Source organism: Ammodytes marinus (assembly GCF_949987685.1).
Source record: "Ammodytes marinus genome assembly, chromosome: 5".
NCBI classification, from domain to species: Eukaryota; Metazoa; Chordata; class Actinopteri; order Uranoscopiformes; family Ammodytidae; genus Ammodytes; species Ammodytes marinus.
The window spans coordinates 2,915,107-2,934,429 of NC_137234.1; the positions used below are offsets into that span (position 1 = coordinate 2,915,107).

General features: G+C 36.3%; 2 protein-coding genes across 4 annotated transcripts in view; one reads left to right on the forward strand and one right to left on the reverse strand.

Annotated features, from left to right (window-relative positions):
* The window catches only part of LOC307250690 (protein NLRC3-like), a 439,475-nt gene that overhangs the window by 248,512 nt on the left and 171,640 nt on the right, over positions 1 to 19,323 (forward strand). The window lies entirely within an intron of this gene.
* Positions 741 to 18,650, reverse strand: tnnt3a (troponin T type 3a (skeletal, fast)). 3 transcript variants are annotated; one of them, XM_080027431.1, is made up of 14 exons: positions 18,573 to 18,650; positions 16,134 to 16,174; positions 15,653 to 15,666; positions 13,427 to 13,627; positions 10,861 to 10,878; positions 9,910 to 9,928; positions 9,144 to 9,183; positions 8,684 to 8,800; positions 7,642 to 7,719; positions 6,836 to 6,949; positions 6,120 to 6,232; positions 4,863 to 4,953; positions 4,104 to 4,144; positions 741 to 1,208 (listed from the first exon to the last, which is right to left on the reverse strand). In XM_080027431.1, the coding sequence occupies exons 2-14, from the start codon at positions 16,151 to 16,153 to the stop codon at positions 1,172 to 1,174; spliced, it is 903 nt and encodes a 300-aa protein (XP_079883557.1). In that variant the 5' UTR covers positions 16,154 to 16,174; positions 18,573 to 18,650; the 3' UTR covers positions 741 to 1,171. The 3 variants fall into 3 exon arrangements, with proteins under 3 accessions (XP_079883557.1, XP_079883558.1, XP_079883559.1); XM_080027432.1 differs by lacking the exon at positions 10,861 to 10,878; XM_080027433.1 differs by lacking the exons at positions 10,861 to 10,878; positions 13,427 to 13,627.

A 19,323-nucleotide genomic window follows, 5' to 3' on the forward strand; every position in this document is an offset into this window, starting at 1 on the left:
AATCAGAGTGGGTTTAGCTGTCTCCCACCCCTAACCTCCTCACCTTCTTAAAGAGTCATACCCATTCTGATTCCTCATTTCATCTGTCAAGTCGCTTTAGGGACATGGAATAAAGTCGGAAGATTTAGACAATTGCAAACTCTGCTGTGATGTGAGTTCTAAAAAAGGCTTACATGATGTCACTGTGCTGTGTTCAGGTTCAGTGTGTGTGTGTGTGTGTGTGTGGTGTAATCTCTTTGTAAAAGGCCTCAATCTATGTATAAGGGAAGGAACGTATGGATTTTCTTTTCGATTTTTTCTAGATAGGTTATAATGTTTATTTTTTTTCCATTTTCTAACGCCAAACACACAGGAGAAGTGTTTTTGGCCCTGGAGTACGTTTCTGAAAAACAAAGCCTTGCAAATTATTTTCCAACTTTTTCTAACTTTTCTTTTTCTTTAACATTATTTGTATCCCAATTCATTCCCTGCATCAAATCATTAGTTACCATTTTGTTTGTTAGATAAGATAAATAAAGACATTTGGAGACTTTGTGGATTAATTCTCCAAGTGGTGACATTTGCAGAGCCTGGGCCTACATCACTTAAAGTCCAATTCAACTCAGTTTGTCAAACTTTTAAAATTTCACATCTAAAAAAAAAAATTCACTGATCTTTATTGATTTTTTATTCTCGAATGACAACAACACACAGCTACAGACATGCCTCGAGGAGTCACAAACAACAGACTACTACAGACATGGCTTGAGGAGTCACACTTTATTTACAAAAATACTGAGAACCAAACAGTGGAGGGCGAGGAAGCGTGATGACAGACAAGCTTTTGTACTTTTTATTTTCTAAGTTAACAGCTGCTAAAGACTCCAGGGTTGGTTGCGTGTGTGTTTCAGGGCGTAGTTCAAGTCAAGTCAAAAACTTTATTGACAATTCTTATACATGCAAAGAAGACATACATGAGAATCGAAATTCCGTTTATATCCCCGACCCACGGTTGCAATTGTTGGTTGAAAAAAACAGTAAAAAGTTAACCCCATTTTTTAGCATTGAGGGCTTTTTTCTTCTGTTCATTCTGAGCTACGACCACAGCCTTGTTAGCGTGCGTTGTTTCGTTAGCCGTGTGTCCGAGACGGTCGCCGTTTGGTTTCCGAAGCCGTTGAGAGGAGAAAGAGGTTTACTTTCTGCGGCGGGCGGCAGCTCCCTTCTTGCTGCTGTAATACGGAAACGGAACACAAAGAAAAACACGTCAGAAATGTACTTTATAGATGTTTTTTTATACATGTTTTAAAGCATCTGGAAAACTAGTTGGAAAAAGTAAAAATTTAAATATATGATATGGAAGTTGGGTGTCTCAATAAACTTTTACAAAAATCTAATTGAAAATGAATGTTCGTAAATATTATAAAACTTAGTTAATTTTTTTTTCTACTGTCTAGAGACCATTTGACATTAATGCCGTAAACAAACAGTCTCCATGGCAACACTTATTGTTGTTATAGAATGTTTGGTTAGAGAACTGCCTTGATTGGTTCAAAATACTTGTTGTGTCATAAGAACCAGAGCATAGCCTGCCTCTTCTAAACATAATTTCTGTAAAGTTGATGCTAATGTAGGTATAGGCTTATACAGCTTAAGATGTTCCTGCAGCAATTGTTTAAAAGAGCAAGTGACCAACATTTACTTAAACAAATGTAACAAAATTAAGTTTACAAGCTTGTTTGGCTGATAGAATGTTCTTTTTGAGTGTACAAATGTAAATGTAGTGTACTTTAGAGAAAAATACCTGCCAAAATATTATGTGTATTACCCATCTAAGATAAAATTGATTTTGCTTTTGAGTTCAAAAAAACCAGGGGTTATTGTTAAAACAGGCGCCTTTCTGAGACATGTATTGCCATTGTTTAAGTAATGTTTTTGTTTTTTGTTTTCTTGCCGTACACCATTGCTTTGTTTTGTAATGATTTAATTTGAACTGTGTGCTCCATGCCATGTGCTATGGCCGTGAGCCTTAATAAATGAAATGAAATGAAATGAAAATCAGAGAAAAACTAGATCACAAAATACAAGATAGAATACATGTTTAGGCTTCAGGCGTTGACATGCTGCAGTCACAAACTCGTGCATCACTCACCTGCAAAGACTGGATCATTACTGAGGCCAACAGACACTTACCTTGTGTGAACGCATTTTACTGTTATAGATGTATTGACTCTCACACATACAAGACGTAAAACATGAACAGACAGACCACAACTTTCATACACCTTTTCGGATCATAACTGGACTTTTAAACATGATATCTTATTTTTTTTAATTTGGCCTTTATTTCCTCAGGGCAAGTTCTTATTGACAATGGCGGCCACTTAAAACAGATCAAATACAAAACGTAAAATGATCTAAAAATTGATCTATATAAATCATATTTATTTTTATTTTCATGCTATTATACATTATCACTAACTGTAGAAAATGTTAAGGTTATAAGGTTATATTGAACACTGGGTGAAACCAGTTTATATTAACATTTATAATGAAATGTAATATATTTCTGTTAAAATGGGAACACAACGTTTTTGGGACACGAGAAAAGCAACAAAGAAAGGAGTAAGTATGGGGTCAACTATTGGTCATTATAGGAGGATAAATACACTTAAAGTAAGTTAGCAATAGAGATTTTTGGCTTTTATGCTATTTATTATGTACATTAATTATGTCTCTGTCTTGGTTATGTTTAGTTTTTTGTTTACAGGGGGTGGGGGCGGGGGGCGGGGGGTGGGGGGGTCCACACATACACCAAAACAACAACAACATAACTCACTTCTTCTGCAACTCATCAATGCGTTTCCTGAACATAAGCACCTGCAAAAACGACACAGCAGTCGCTTTAACACAGTTTACCTTTGAGGACAAAGTTAGGAAGTCCCTTTGCGATCCCGAACCGGCTCCATGGGCTGAAAAAACTACATTCTGATGCATCATGGGTAACCACAACAGGCTCATGCATTTTATCAGATTATGGCATATTTGGGGGCTCGTCCAGGATTAATTTTTTTAATCTAAATTTGAACTCAAGACCAAGAAAATGTTTGGAGTCAAATTATGAATGAGGATCTCAAGCAATGTCCAAACATACAGTATGTAATACTAATAATGATATAATTTTAAATAATATTTTGTTTAAAATAATTTTTTTGTAATTAATTTATATTTTTGATACTAAAATTATCGATCAAGAGTTTATATTTTTTAATCAAATAAATTATTCTATATATTTAAAATTAATATTTGAGTTACACATTAAATATTGCAAGACAAAGACAATTGGAAAATAAAATAATACATTTGGATAAAAAATAATGTCATTGAAGATAGATATTTTTTAATTTTTTTTGGACATTTATTGGTCTCTAGATAAATAAACAAAATATTAATCTGATAAATGTCGCCTGTTGTGGTTTCCCATGATAAGAAAATCTGTTTTTAGAGAAATCCGGCCTCAGCTCAGGTAAAACTTACCTGTTTGTACCTGACAGCCAGACCATTCACTTACATGTAACCGCCACTTTAAAGTAATTTATCAATTTATGAACTGAAGAGTTTGAAAAAAAGCATAAACTATATGTCTATTTGAAGAGGATAGAATGAACTACATTTTTCTTTTGTTATTATTATTTTTTTTTGTAAATTTTTCTTTTTTTGTCTTCAGTAACTACTACATAGTTATGCAGCAACTACTATATTCACAATGAAAATAATAATAATTTTAGTAACTACTATCCTATAAAATGTCAAGTGAAAAGTGTAAAGAAGTATTTTAATAATTTAGTCTTTTTAATTAATTCAATTTAAATTGCTTCAATCCTGAACGTAGTGAATGTGTGTGTGCGTGTGTGCGTGTGATTTAATATTAAATATTCCATAAAAACTTTTTTTTTGTAAACAAACTCTTCAATTCAATCTTTTTTCTTATTTTTCTTATTTGTGGCCACGGTGTCATTCCCTCCTTTGTCCAGTGGATGGCACTGTTGTGTCCCTTCATGCTAACATGCAGCTAAAGCCTGAAGCCAGCAGAACAACCAAGCCCTGCTCATGTCAACGCTACTTACAATTTACTGAGCTCCTCAACTCTCTTACGCAGGGTAGTAACCTAAAGAGGGGAATCGTCATTAACATCACATTGTAGCTTGTACAGTTTACAGAATCTACGTTATAAGGTGTATGTAGTCAGTGATTCTGGAGAACGCTTGTTGGTCAAAATCACTTTGTCAAAATCAGTGAATATCTCCTCTCGATCAGCTACCTGTGTGTGCGCTGGAAAAAAAATCAGTATTAATACACAGCCTATGCTCTGTGAACGGGCATGTTGCTAGCTGCGGTGGGCCCCCTTCTCTGATTTTGACAAAAAGTGATTTTGACAACAAGCTTTACATATGTCAGTCAAGATACTGTGGACAAAACTGTGGATAAATGTGTTATTTGTTCTGTGAATTTAACCAATGAATAATAATAATAACAATAATAAAACAATAATTTTTTATAAAGATGATTTTTCTAAATTTCAGTAAAAGAAGCCAGAGTTGCAAAATGTTATATTAGTGTCAGTCCAAGTATAACTTCAAAATAAAATACACTTTAAAAAATACAATGTGAAAAAAAACTTATAGATTATTTAAATGTTTCTTAGCAACACCAAAAAGTTGTGAAATATCTAAAACTTCTCATCATTTATAATGTGAGATACATTTCAAACCAATTAGATTTTTACCAAAGAAATATATACATATTATCTTAAACTGAATTCTTAAAGTTGCGAAACTCTAATCAAACAAACAGTAAAACGAAATGTTTAATGTTGATAAACGAACCTCGTATTTCTGTCTCTTCAGTCTCTCCATGTGGTCGAACTTCTCGGACTCCAGCGTCTTCATCCATTCGTGCAGCTCATTGATCTTATCCCTGGAAGAAAATAAACATTTTAATTAATTAATTTGTATTATTATTAAAAATATTTAAATTGTAAAGCCTCTGTAAACCTGGTAAAAAAATAAGTAAAAATAAATATATGATATAAAAGTTAGGTGTCTCGATTTCGCAATATTATCCAATTAATTTTTTTCAAATCACATAATTTCACAAAATTGTGCCAATTATGCCAGTTGTGTTTTACAGTGTTATTCAGAATTTTCAGTGGGTGATTTACAACTTCACGGCTACAGTCAACTGTGTGTTTGTGTGTGTGTGTGTGTGTGTGTGTGTGTGTGTGTGTGTGTGTGTGTGTGTGTGTGTGTGTGTCTGTCTGTCGGTGTGTAGTTTCACGCCGAGCCCTCAGTGTGTGAGAGAGTCTCAGTGCAGACCACCACCTGTCTCTCTCTGCTCCTTATGACACAGATTCAACACTACAGTTGGGCTGCAACGCCTCAAGGAGCATTCTAGTTTACAGAGCCTAGTCTGGGAAATAACACCAACGCTGACTACACCATTAACACCATGGATATTCAACTGAAGCTTAATTTTAGGAAATGATTATGCAAAATCAAATCATAACCGTAAAGCGTATATGGTATAATAGTGTTGTAATGTCCAGTCAGAGGACATTTAGTTTAGCCTCTTTATTTTACTACTATCGTTACTACAGCTCTTGTGTTGCGAGCGCCATCCTGTGGTGTCCAGAGGCTATTGCACGGCAGGATATTTTAGGCTTTATGAATCACTTATCAACACTGTTTAATCAGCGGCGACGCATTAAAGTGGACAGAATTTTTAACAGTTCCATCTAGGTGTCCATAAATCAAAAGTCAATGGACACCTATGGAATGGACTCCAGCCAATCAGAATAGATTATTCACAAGGACCATTATATACAGTAATAAGCTGCGTTCCAATCCCCATACTATCTACTATTTAGTATGGTAGAAAAAATATTTAGGATGTCCCAATTCTTGTGGTTTGATTTAGTATGGTTAGAAAGACCCGGAAGTCTACTACATCCGTCCGAGATTCCAGCTCAGCGTGTGCATGTGCCTGTGTGTGTGTGTGTGCGTGTGTGTGTGTGTGTGTGTGTGTGTGTGTGTGTGTGTGTGTGTGTGTGTGTGTGTGTGTTGTAATGTGTAGTGATGTCATACTTCAGCTTGTCTTCGTTCAGATGGTCGATGTTCAGCTGCTTGCGTCTGGCGGCCAAGATCTTCTTCTTCTTCTCTCTCTCAGTCTCTTTCTTGCCTCCTCTCTTCTGATCGGCCTGTTTGCAAAAACACACACACACAAAGAGTCAAATACTACTACTATACTGCTGCATGAAAACAACATAGCACCTTCAATTCTTCTCAATTTAAGCTATCTATATTGTCCTTTTTTAGAAATTTTAAATAATGTGTTGACTAGTAAAAACAACGGTATGATTATCTATCAACACATTGAAAGAAAACGTAAGATATTGATCTCTGAAAAATAGTGTTATGAGAGAACATATACAGACTACTCTTAACAGTGTTGTTCTGCACTCACTCTCTTTACTTGGATATTTTATTGTCATTGTACTTTACAGTTCGATAAAGTATCTATCTATCTATCTATCTATCTATCTATCTATCTAGCGTGCACTCACTCTCTTTAATTAAATATTTTATTTTATTTGTACTTTATAGTTTGATCTATCTATCTATCTATCTATCTATCTATCTATCTATCTATCTATCTATCTATCTATCTATCTATCTATCTATCTATCTATCTATCTATCTATCCATCCATCCATCCATCCATCCATCCATCCATCCATCCATCCATCCATCCATCCATCCATCCATCCATCCATCCATCCATCCATCCAGCGTGTACTCACTCTCTGCAAGTGGCTGCTGTAGTTGGAGCCCATGCTAGACAGAGCTGACTTCTTCTTTGCATCTTCCTCCGACCTCTTAGCAGCATCCTTCTCCTCCCTGATCCGCCTCTCCTCCTGTTGTAGTCACACAAAAACAATCCGAGTGAGACATCCATGCATCACACATTCACTATCTTTACCCACAAGAAAAAAATATATATAACGCAACGTTCAAACTTAGAAACGGGTTGTCCAATGTAGTATATAACGGAGATCAATCGTATGATGTGTGAAAACAAGATATAATGCAACATTCGAATCAGAAATTTTCAAATGGTCGACCAACTGACATGACAGTATTTTTTGCAGGGGGTAGACATATATTCCTAACTCCTTTCATTTACATATAAGCATTCAGTTCACCCCCAAAATAACATAGTTACAAGGATTTAGTGAATTTGGGTTGCCAGGGCCTTTAAAGAACACACACGTTGAAGTTATTCACAACACCAGAATTTTATTTTATTTTTTTCATTTATTTTGGACATGTTTCACATATTTTAAAAAGGTTAAAAAATTTCACTTTAAGTAAAACTAGTTTACAAATATAATATCGAAAAGACCTATACACATACAGGTGACAGTGCTACAATATATACATATATAAAAAAAGATTCTATGTACATTGAAGGTTACTAGTATAATTGCAAAAGTTTTATGTCCATTATAGTGGAGCAAGTTAAAGGGGAAAGACAATTAAAAGTAAAAGATAATTACTAATGATAATAATTGAGATAATTAAGATAATTAAAAAGTCGACCACGAACCTCACGTCTGGCCTGGCGCTCCTTGTCCTTCTCAGAACGGATTCTCTGCTGCTCGGCTCTCTCAGCACGACGCTTCTCCTGCAGGACGGTGATGGGAAATACACTGATTAGTATAAAGACTACAAATATGGCTGCCTTTCCTTGACTAAATAACAGTACTGAAAGGACCTACATGACACCTCATTGACAAATTTTTATTTTCTGTTTAACATTTGCCTGTAGTCTTAAAGAAATGTAATTCACTGCCAATGACTGCTGCTGTGATTGTTTTGGATAAGACGAATAAACGTCTTAAAGTCTTGAAGTTTGGGTCTAGATAATCTCAAATTTAACCAGATAGGTCAGCCTTTCCTTGACTATATTACAGTACTGAAGGGACCTACATGACACCTCGTTGGCAAATTTTTATTTTCTGTTTAACATTTGCCTTTAGTTTAAACAATGTAATTTGAAGTCTTTGGAAACCTGTTCATTTCCATTGACTGCTACTTTATATGACAAATACACGTCTTAAAGTCTTTAAGATTGTTCGAATGAGGATCAACTTTAAGGTTTTTTTTTTTTTTTTTTTTTTTAACCTTTATTTATACAGGTAAATCCCATTGAGTCCGAAGACTCTTTTGCAAGGGAGACCAGTTCCCATTTACACGTTACCATTCACACACACATTCATACACCGATAGCAGGCTAACTATCGACATTCACACGAGGCAAGGTGGGTGAAGTGTCTTGCCCAAGGACACAACAACTATGACACAGGTGGCAGGGCGGGGATCGAACCTCCAACCCTTTGATCATCAGCCAACCCGCTCTACCAACTGAGCCACAGTCGCTCAGTTACCTGCCTCCTCTCATTGGCCAGGTTCAAACAGAGTGCAGATGGCAGTTACATTTAGGCTCTTAACAGACCGTTTTTGCGTTTTGAGAGGCTAAACTGCAGTACCAAAGTTAGACTGAGAAATTGCATAATAGGTCCTCTTTAAAGTCTGGTTCGAATGAGAATCAAATTGTAGGTCTTTTTTCGTATTTGCACAACACTCACAATCCTGTCCTTAAGTGCGATCAGCTCCTCCTCCTCCTTCTTCCTGCACTCAAAGTGAGCATCGATCAGGCCCTGCAGCTCAACCAGATCCTTGTTCTGACGTTTCTTCTGAATGTCCTACACAGGCACCGGTAGAGAAAAATACACAAGTCTTAGCTAAACATTCATTCATTTATTTTCCTTTATTTAACCTCGAAAGATCAATTGAGGAGTGGAGGACCCTCTTTTACAATGACTTCGAGTTAATTACAAATACACAATATACAATGAGAATACACAACAAGCTGACAAAGAGACAAAAACAATTAAAACATTCAGATCAATTGAATGAAGCAGAACAATAGCCTAATTAAAACAAGTGGAGTGGGACTGATTCAAAATAATAATAATAATAACAGACACAGACAGACACACACTCATTTGACGTTTACAGAAATACTTTCACAACGACGCTACTTACATCAAAGTCCACTTTTTCACCATCAGGGATCTTTGGGGCCCTAGAGGAGAAAGCGTTTTGGTCTTCAGTGCACTCGCCCTGATTATTATGCCGTTGTTTTATCTATTTGTTGAATCTTTGTAGCAGCCAATAATGTAATAACGTTTGTTTATGTAGTGACGGGCAAAACATTTAATAATTTGAAAATTTCGTTTTTTAATGTGATAAAAGCTGATAATGTAGTAACTTGCCAATATCGTAATTCAATTTCTGAACCAATAGTGTACCTATAATGTTATTAGCCTACTTTACTGCCTGATTTAAATAAAAAGAAACTTTAAAACACATTATAACTGGAGCTGATTAAGTAATAATATTCTTAAACCTTTTTCGTAAGGGGCGCTAGAATCAACAATAACTGTATACTGTATTCCTCGTAGCTACTTTGAGTAGTCATACAAATTAATCACTTTATTTAAAATCTGGTTTATATAATCATATTTCCTTACTAAGACCTGCCCTAACAAACACGTCTACTGTACATTATGAGCGAAACAGTTATTATGTTATAGGTTCATAAAATTGGCATGTTACTACATAATTATTAACTGACAGTTTCAGAAATATTTTAAAGTTCCTCGTAGCACCTTTAAGAATGGAAATTATATTTATCAAGTTTTTTGGCCTTTATTACATCATTAACTGCTACAATCTTGCTTCAGACAAAACAGCTCCGATGGAAATCATTTTGAAGTCACATTACGATTTTAACGAGAATGAAACTCACTTGAACTTTGGCTTCTCCTCTGCGAGTTAGGGAGTGAAGAGGGGACAAGTACATGTCATCGGGTTAGAATACAAAGCAGATTAATTCATTTCTCTCAGGCAATTACATGGACTAAAAAAGGCTCTAAATGGACTCAGTAGGACACATTAGATGAAGTATGATGAAGTAGTATGTAGTAAATCAATGATTTTTTAATATGTAGCTATAGTGTTAATGAATGAAAACTTCACATCTTAAAAAAACAGAACCAAACTGTTTTTTTATGAAGTTTGGTGAATGTACTTTTTGTTTGAATTGTTAATGTGCTGTTATCTGTATACATTGTACACACATTTCTGATAAAAGCCTCAGTATTTTTTTGCTAGACTAATCTAGACTCTAAAAAGTTGTGATTTTTACCTACAAAGTGTGTCATGTTATATTTTGGCTTGACCCCAAAATAATTGTTTTCCAACACGCAAGAAGACCAAGTCATCCCCAATCCCTCCCTCCTTCCCTCCCCCCAAAAGCAATTTATTTTGGTTGACCCACAAGATTCTGGCGGCTCCATGCCATGCAAAAAGGTGACAAGTGGCATAGCAAGAGAGTAACGGTGGGGTCGCTGCGCATTATAGCACGTGTTAGCATTTCATATTCTTTCACCCTTTTTCTATAATAGTATTTTATAATTTTTTTCAAAACTAGTTTCCAAAAAAAATTTCAGAATTCAGATTTTTTTTTTTTTCAAATTCTTTAGTGCCAATTGGGCAGCGCTCCTTGATTTTTTTGACAGACAGATATATAAAAATTTGGACAGACAGTTTTCGTGAACAGCAGGCGTTCCCCAAGAGAATAAACAGACTTCAAAACCTATATAGACGCTGTGGTCACTCCCCAAAAAAAACAGAAGGACAGATAGATAGATAGATTTAGAGTCATCAGAAGTGTTTTGCGTTTAAAAAATGAACATACCTTCCTCTTCAAAGGCCTCTGCATGCAGCAAGCATCCAAAACAAAAAGCAGAATAGACAAGAGCGTTAGCGGGCGCACTGAGAGCAGCAAACTGGTCATCCAGTCAGCTATACACAGTGACACTACCACAACTATAGTGTAGACAGTCAATCTACTGCGGCTTCAACAGCTGTATAATAGGGATGCTCCCATCTTGATTTTTCAGGGGGACAAAACCAATTCTAATGTTTAGTCTTTGCTACTTACTAAAAATAAATAATGTAACTATTGCTATTGTGTCTTCTTATAATGGTCCTACTCATATTATTAAACTCATACGATGACTATAGACTTGTGAGGTTGCACATTATTAAACTAATTACACTCGTGAAAAAATCCTAAGTGATTTGTGTGATAGAATTAATTTTGAATTTGGTAACCATTCTTTCAACTGAGACATTGACTCAAAAAGGCTAGTGGTACAGTTAATTAGTATACACTGCAGTGACAATCTGGCCATAGACTAGTCTCCTATGACAAAATAAAATGTCTCAATTTGAGTCCTAATCTGAATTCAACTAAATTCTTCATAAGCCTTCAAAAAATAAAAAATGTAAATCTTAATTAAAAGATTGGCCAATTTCAATTAAATTCTATTAACATTTTTGGTCAATCGATGGGAGCACCCCTACTGTAAATTCTCAAATAAACACAAATTGACAGCGTTTGTTATTTCCTGTATTTCAACTTTCAACTAGAAAAATGTTCAACTGAGAAAATAGGTAACATTATAGAAATTAACTATGCAAAGTGGAAACAATGCTGCTGACTAAAAATATGACAAATTATACTTAAAGAGTGGGAACAAGTTGAAGTACAGGCCCGGTATCATAACATAACTTTTTCTTCAGTATTTGAGAATTCACAATATTTTTCTACATTAAGACTTAAAGTTGAAGCCACAGTTTTAACTTTCAACATAAATGAATCCTATCAACATTTCACCTTGCATTCACGTACCATTGGACATTTAAAAACATGTCAAAGTCAAATACGGAAGGTCAAAAGTGACACTGATTCATTTACATCGCAATGCAATTAAAGCTAGAGTTTATTGATCAAAAGGTGTCAATCTGTACATACTGTATGTTTGTGTGGTTTGAAAAATAATGTATTTACTTTTTCAATGGCACGTGAATGCAACACAGACTTCAAGAACTTTCGCATCAGCACATGAGCAAAAATACAAGATGGTGACAGTGATTTTCATTTGGATAAATCTTTCAAAAATAAATGAAAATCTCAGACACCATCTCAATCCTCTTCTTTGTATTGAAATGTCTATGTTAAAGCTTAGCAGTGAAGGTTATTCCTCGTAAAAAAAAGCAGCTGACGAAATAGCCAAGTAGCTATTAAATATGATGTTAACCATAATCATATGTATAAATTAAACTAATGAAAAAGCAAAAGCATTTACACCAAGTACATACGAGTACTTAGAGTATATGTTGTAGAGCAGTATGAGTACGGTTAGACTGATAGCAGAGGCCAATATTTGTCAAATTAAGCTTTCAAATAATCTGTTAAATATATAAGATTAGGCTATGTGGCAGGCTAATTAACTAGCTCTAGTCTCTATATATGTATTAATGTGTTTGCAGGTTTTAATAGGGTTAAATCACTCAAGTTACATTAGCCATGAAGCTAACGCAACTTGAGTTTTTTTTCTCCAGAAATTGTGAATCTATAATTCCTAGAATGAAAAGTATGTGTAATCTGAATTCAACAAGGATTTAAACTTGTTCTTAGACTAGGACTAAAAACTATTACACCAGACCAATGCATCTACTTAATACAGACTGATCATTTTGGTGTTTGTTTTTTATGCCAATTTACCTAAATAGTGTGACAGAACCCCCTTTTCATTAATGCATTTATACAAAAACATAAATTTAACAATAACGTAGGAGTGGCTCTTTATATCAGCCTAAAACATGCGCTTTAGTGCAAAAGTTTCAGCCTTTTAATATTAGTAATACGCTTACTATGAAAAAGCTTGATAAAGGACTATTTATGCATTTGGTTCATACATCGATATAAAATCCAATCTTTGGGCTTTTTGGAGTGCTGCATTAAAAAAAACATATTTTTGACTTTTGTCCAGAGGTGAAAGGGCAGGTAGCAATAGCATTAGCAATAGCAGACAATTGGTAAGAAGAAAAAACATTTTTCAGCGTAGTTTAACAAAATGATTAAGGATTAGTGTGGGGTGGGTCTGCCTTGTTGGGAGGTTGGGAGTTGAAGAGCGCATCACCCTCCTTTGGATGGCGCTGTTTGGTCGTTGTAGCATTAGCAGACATTCGTAAGAAAACAGTTTTATACAGAGAATATTGGTAAGAAAAAAAAACATATTTATGCGTAGGATATCAAGAAGATTATAGGATTAGTGAGGGGTCTGTCTTGGAATGGAGTGGAGCGCATCACCCTCCTTTGCATCGCGCTAGTTGGTTGGTTGGTTGTTTGTTTTTGTTTATAAAGGATGATAGAATACCCCCCCTTTTCCCCCCTTTTCGTCCATGCCACATACCTTCAGACTCAGGCTCAGGCTCAGGCTCGGGTTCTACGACTGGCTCTGGTTCAGGTTCTGGTTCTGGTTCAGGTTCTGGTTCTACCTCTGGCTCTGGCTCTGGTTCTACCTCTGGTTCTACCTCTGGTTCCTCTGGTGCCGCCTCAGGGGCCACTTCAACCTCCTCTACAACCTCCTCAACTACCACTTCCTCGGCTACGGCTAAAAACAACATGCCAGCGAAAAAGTCACCAAAAAAAAAAAGGGTAGGGTAGGGTGGGGGGTGGGGGGAAGAAGGGTGATGACAAGGGTTAATGGAAGCATGATAGATAGAATGGAGAAAGGGGGAGTGAGTTATGGAAGGGTAGGGCCGTGGGAGAAAGAGAAAACATTTTAGAGAAGGACGTTTTTTTTTAGGTTGTTTATGCACTTTCAGAGAAAAGTCGGATGTTTCGTGATGTACCTTGGACACTCCAGGTGGATAGGGTCTAATTTTTTTTTAACTTATAGCTATCATCATGAAACTTTGCCAGTTGATTACTGCCATTGAAACAATACTTTTTTGTATTACAAACTTTTCAGAAATTATATTGGTAATGTCTAATTGATTATGCATGATCATACAGCTCTTTTTAAAAACCTAAAAATTCTAGTCGGATGAAGCTAGAGTTAAAATCTTTATTTCAGTTTTACAACATATTAAGAGTCCAAGGTTCTAACTGAACAGATGTGGGATACATTATTTTTTTCATTTTATAAATCAAAAAATACTACCTACAGGTCTTAAAAATGCATTTTCGGCATGTTTTTAAGAACAAAATATCTCATAAAACATTTGATTAACAACATATGAACAAATATCTCTGTAATAAACTTTCAGAATATTGTTAAGAATGATTAAGGAAAGTTTAGTTGATGTAAGTGCTTTAGAAGTTGAGATTTCTTTGGGGGGGTGGGGAGGGGGCACACCAGTGGTTCACCAGTTAGTATTCTATTATTGATAAAAATAAAAATAAATACTCGTTAAAGATGGCGATATAGGAGAAATATACAGACAGAAGCTGTTTCTTAAAGTGCATCATTAAAAAAAAGTCCTCTTCTCAATTTATTCTGTCTCTCGTGGCCCTAACACCCTTCCATATAGTGAGTGGATGAACAGAGAGAAGAGAGATGAGAGAAAGGTAAATGCGGGGCAGTTTTTTGGGGGAAAACTGCCACCGGATGGCGCTAAAGCAGGTGAGACAGCAAGCGGTTACAGAAGGTAAAATGGTCAGTCATTGATGGTAAGTTGATTGATGATGAATGAAACTTGGATCAATTCCTATAACTTATAGGCTATAAGTACCTGCACTACAACTCCATATATGGTCGAAAATAAATTTAAAAATAGACAATTTCTATCCTGAGGCAATCTTTTTTTTTTTCTTCTTTAGAACCTGTGTATTTTTATAGTTAGTGTTAACTGTTATCATGCCACAAAAAGTACATGTGGAAATTAGGAAAAAACACGTTTTCAAAAAAAGGGACCGACAAATTAGTATCAATGACATGAGATCGTCCGGAGTCTACGGGGCTCCATCTTACCATCGTATTCTCCTTGTCCGTCCGAGAAAGAAAGGAGTAGAAGAACATTATCAAAAAGATCCCGTTTGTACCCATTTTTGACAAGATTATTAAAAGCAAAATGTGGGTACACTGGGGATCCATGCCTAGCATAACACAACACAGTCGTCCCTCGGTGATCACAGCTTACAGGCAGGACTACGAAGTACCATTTAAAACTTTTTAAAACGTTACTGTTCCTTTTGTTTTTAATTCTGAAAGGGTGTTCAGCTTAGGAGGACTGTATGGTTGGTTTGCGGATGGTACATGCAGAGCTGCAGGACTTGTTGCCAACAGGTCAAAGCCAGCTTGTGAATAGTAGATTGTACTCAGACATATTTTGACACTGTCCTGATGGCAGCAATGGGGCCTACAACCATATGTTACTTCGGGATGATATTAAATGATTAACAAGTGCAGATTTTTTTGCTGTGAGAGCATTTCTTCTTTTTTGCACAACTTGAATCTGGAGGAGTCAAGCCAAACCTGGATTTTTTTTCATATTCTTTTTATGGAGGATAGAAAGTCAGTTAGGCAAGATTTCAGAAATGACACTATGGATAGGATTTAGCATGAACACTCCGGAATGTACTGTCCTTGGAACTAATTTTTTTGGGGGAAATATATCGGGCGGTTGGTACTTACCCTCGACCTGATCACTGCAAGATAGAAAGGAAAGAAATCATCAGAATTATAGCGTGGACAATTCATGCTTGATTGTGGATAGTTTGACAGAATAATAAGCTTAACTCAAGGTTCACGTAGGAGCTTTTTAACACTACAGAAAAGCAGATATGCAGTTGAAATCTCTAATAGACAAAATAGTGGACCATAAATTAAAGACCTAATTCACCAGTGGGAATATCAAGGTGTATTGAACTCTGAGATCCTCTGTAGTATAAATGTGCAAACATTTTAGAAATCGGTTCATCCTAGCCTGAGAAAAGGCAGAAAGAGTGTTTTATGGTCTCACTGTCTAACCCTACATTTTGCACAGTTGTGACATCACAACTGTTTTCAATACACCTTCATATTCCCACTGGTGAAGTAGGTCTTTAAGATTATTTTGTCAAACTACTTATCAGAAACTGTGAAATGTGTGATGTGAATATATGAGCAGACTTACACTTCCTCAGTGTCAGACATGATGATAGTGGACTTTGAAACCTGGAGAGAGAGAGAGAGAAGAGAGGAACGTAGGGTCAGAGTCTGCAAGGAGCGACTGAGCGTCCCACTGTATTTATAGCTGAAGGATTAAGTTGCAGATGTCTTAAATATCTTCTGACCGCCCCACCCTAACCTAAAAACCCACCTGTTTGCCTACACATATATTTCACAACCAATCCCACAAAAAAAAACCACAAAAAATATGCTCATAGATTCATTTTAAAAGGTTTTTTAGTTATTTATAATGTAAATTGTTTCACTGCAGGGAACTTGTATATTCCTATAATGTGTCCTGTCCAACCATCTTTAGTTTATAATTAGCGTTGGACGTTTGGGCTGAAATTTGAACCTCGCTCCTGAATATGCGTCTCTGAGTGTAAGTGAGAAGGGAGCCAAACATAGATTTATGCCAATGGTACATTTTCAACTGCTGAGTCAAGAGATTCATATGGCCCTGGGAAGTTACAAAAAAATAAAAAGAGTCTTGCAGGAGTCATGGTAAAGGTCAATCTCTCCCATCAATTTGTATCGATTTGATATCAAAGTTTTGAAGAGAATTTTTATAATTTGAAAACACATAGGCCTACATTCATCTCTCTTAAACATCTTCTAGCTAATTGTACCACATCTCAAATCAGTCAATGAGTAAGAGATTGATGCAGTATTACATTAATTGGAGTATTTCCTTTATTAAAGAAAAAATCTGTTTAGTCTATCTTTATTGGAATTTGCATTTTGTGGTGGATAATGGGGGTAGAATTCGCTAAGCCTACAAAAAAGTCTAATGTGTATTGTGTTGAAATTGTAATTTTTTTAAATTTAAGGGTTTGTTGCTCATATTATTTTTGTTTTGTTATTATCTAATGTGAAATCATTCAAAATATAGATTCAAAAATGTTTTATTATTCCAGATTGGATGAAGTATGTCACCAAAACTCTGCAATGTGATGAAAACATACACAACCTTTAATATACCATTGAATCTATCAGTGATTGGCTGTGGGATTAGTTAAACATTAGCCTCATTAGCGTGAGGCTACCATGGCGGCGTCTCGACATCACAACTATTTCCATCAGACAGCTGCTGAGTCTCCCAGTCGCATATCCGGTTTCAGTGGGACCACGGCGCTAGAAAAGATTGGGTTCCTTAGCTCTGGAACACAACCCATAATTTAAAAACCTACATCTCCTTATGTGGCTCGCTCTTCTCACATGGTTCATTCAATCATCTTCCCTGAGTCTCCCTGCTGACTGAAGGCCACTTTACACAGGAATTAAAATTAACCCTCAAACAGATCCGCAAAGGTTAAAGGTCTAAGTCCATAGCTTCCTTGTATTTGCTCTTCTAAATCTCCTGTAAATTCTCAAAAATGTCTTTCTTTCTTTTAAAGTGTTTATACTTTAAACCATGATGTATTTATTGTTTGTTAAGAGGGGATGACAGTCCAACGTTTACAATAGATGTAGATATTTCCCTTTACGTCCAGACTGAAAGGTTCTTGGCTCCTGTTCAAGATGTTAAAGTGATTATCCTCAAGTTATTTCTGCATTAATGTAAACGCATGCCACACCCATTTACAGCTCCGCTAATGGACATCAACAACTGACCTGAAATGTACAACTACCTCAAGACAATCTTGAATCTAAAAATAAATGAAATAAACACATAAAAAAAGTTTATAGCGATGTCCCTGACCTCAGATATCAGAAATGACAACGCCACGATTCATCTTTTGCTGTTGTCATGGTGTGACATAACTTATTAATATCATCTTCTGCCTCCTGAAGCGGAAAGCTGCGTCAAAGGCTTTTAAGCTCTTTGTAAATCCCTCAGGTATGAACTTCTTCTCTGTCACTGGACCAGGACCAGAAAGGGCACAATAACAACAACAAAAAGCCCTCTTGAATAACAGCGGATGTCTTACAAGAACTTCACAACTTTTTTTTTTGTTCTAATTCAAATTCTAACCTCAACTGCAGACTTCAAAAGGCTTTACAAGGCTCAACAAGGTCACAAACACCAACAAAATAATAGTCAAATTTCTCAGCTAATTTTTTGGTAGATAGATACAAAGATACAACAAGAAGATGTAAAAAAAAAGCACACTGCGTATGAACTTCTCAGCTTCTCAGGCGCACAACTTCAGTCAAACACTAAAAGCAAAATAGATTTTACTGCCACAAGCTCAAGCATCACGCTCTCTGGACTTCACCCCTTGACCCTAGGCAGCAACTGCTCCTGGTCGTGGCAGTGATTTTAACACGTGTGGATGGACTGTCCACAGTTTGGGTGATGTGTTAGGGGGATTGTAGGGGGGGGCATTGCACTTGATCTTTCCTTAATCCGATATATACCCACTCAAAATCTCACTCACTCACTCTCTTCACTCTCTCTTACCTCAGAAAAAAAGTTGACAGAAGCTAGCTCCCCGCTGGCCAAGACAAGGCTGTAAGGTTCTGCAAACTTACCGCGCTGATTATGTCCTTCTGTTATAGTGACACTCGATCCGCCGGGCTTTCCCATTGGTCGAAGGGTCGGCGTGTGGGTGTGTTCTGTTTCACGTTGAAGGGGGCAGGGTTCCGATACCTCACCCCCCCCTCTACCCTCCCAACACTGGCACTCAATAAGGAGATGGAAGGGAGTGAGAGCCGAAATGCTTGAAGGAGGGACACTCAAGTTTGGAGAAGGGGGAAGCTAAGACATGCAGGTTGCTATTCTGGGGTCAGCTGCATTAGGCAAGCACATTTCAACTGGGGAGTGAGAAGAGGACTGGACGTCAGGGAGGCAAGGCAGGGCAGGTGGTGCTCCCTGAATCGCACATAAACATCATGTACATACAGCAAGGTTTACAGCAGGACAAGAACCTGAATTATTTCATCATTTTAACCCTTATGCCCCGTTAAAAAAAAGTTACACTGGGACCGCTTCGTACATTTTGTGTATTTTGACCTTTAAACTGCATTAAAATGATGAAAGATCAATATTTTTTCACAATTTTTTTTTCCATTTTTTTCATGAAGGGGTTGTTATTCAATTCATGTTGTGATTTAATTAATCACAATTAAAAATTAACCCTTTAGATGCCAGTTTCGATCATATACCACTAACCGCTTTTTTGAAAAATACACATAAATTCAATATTCAAATA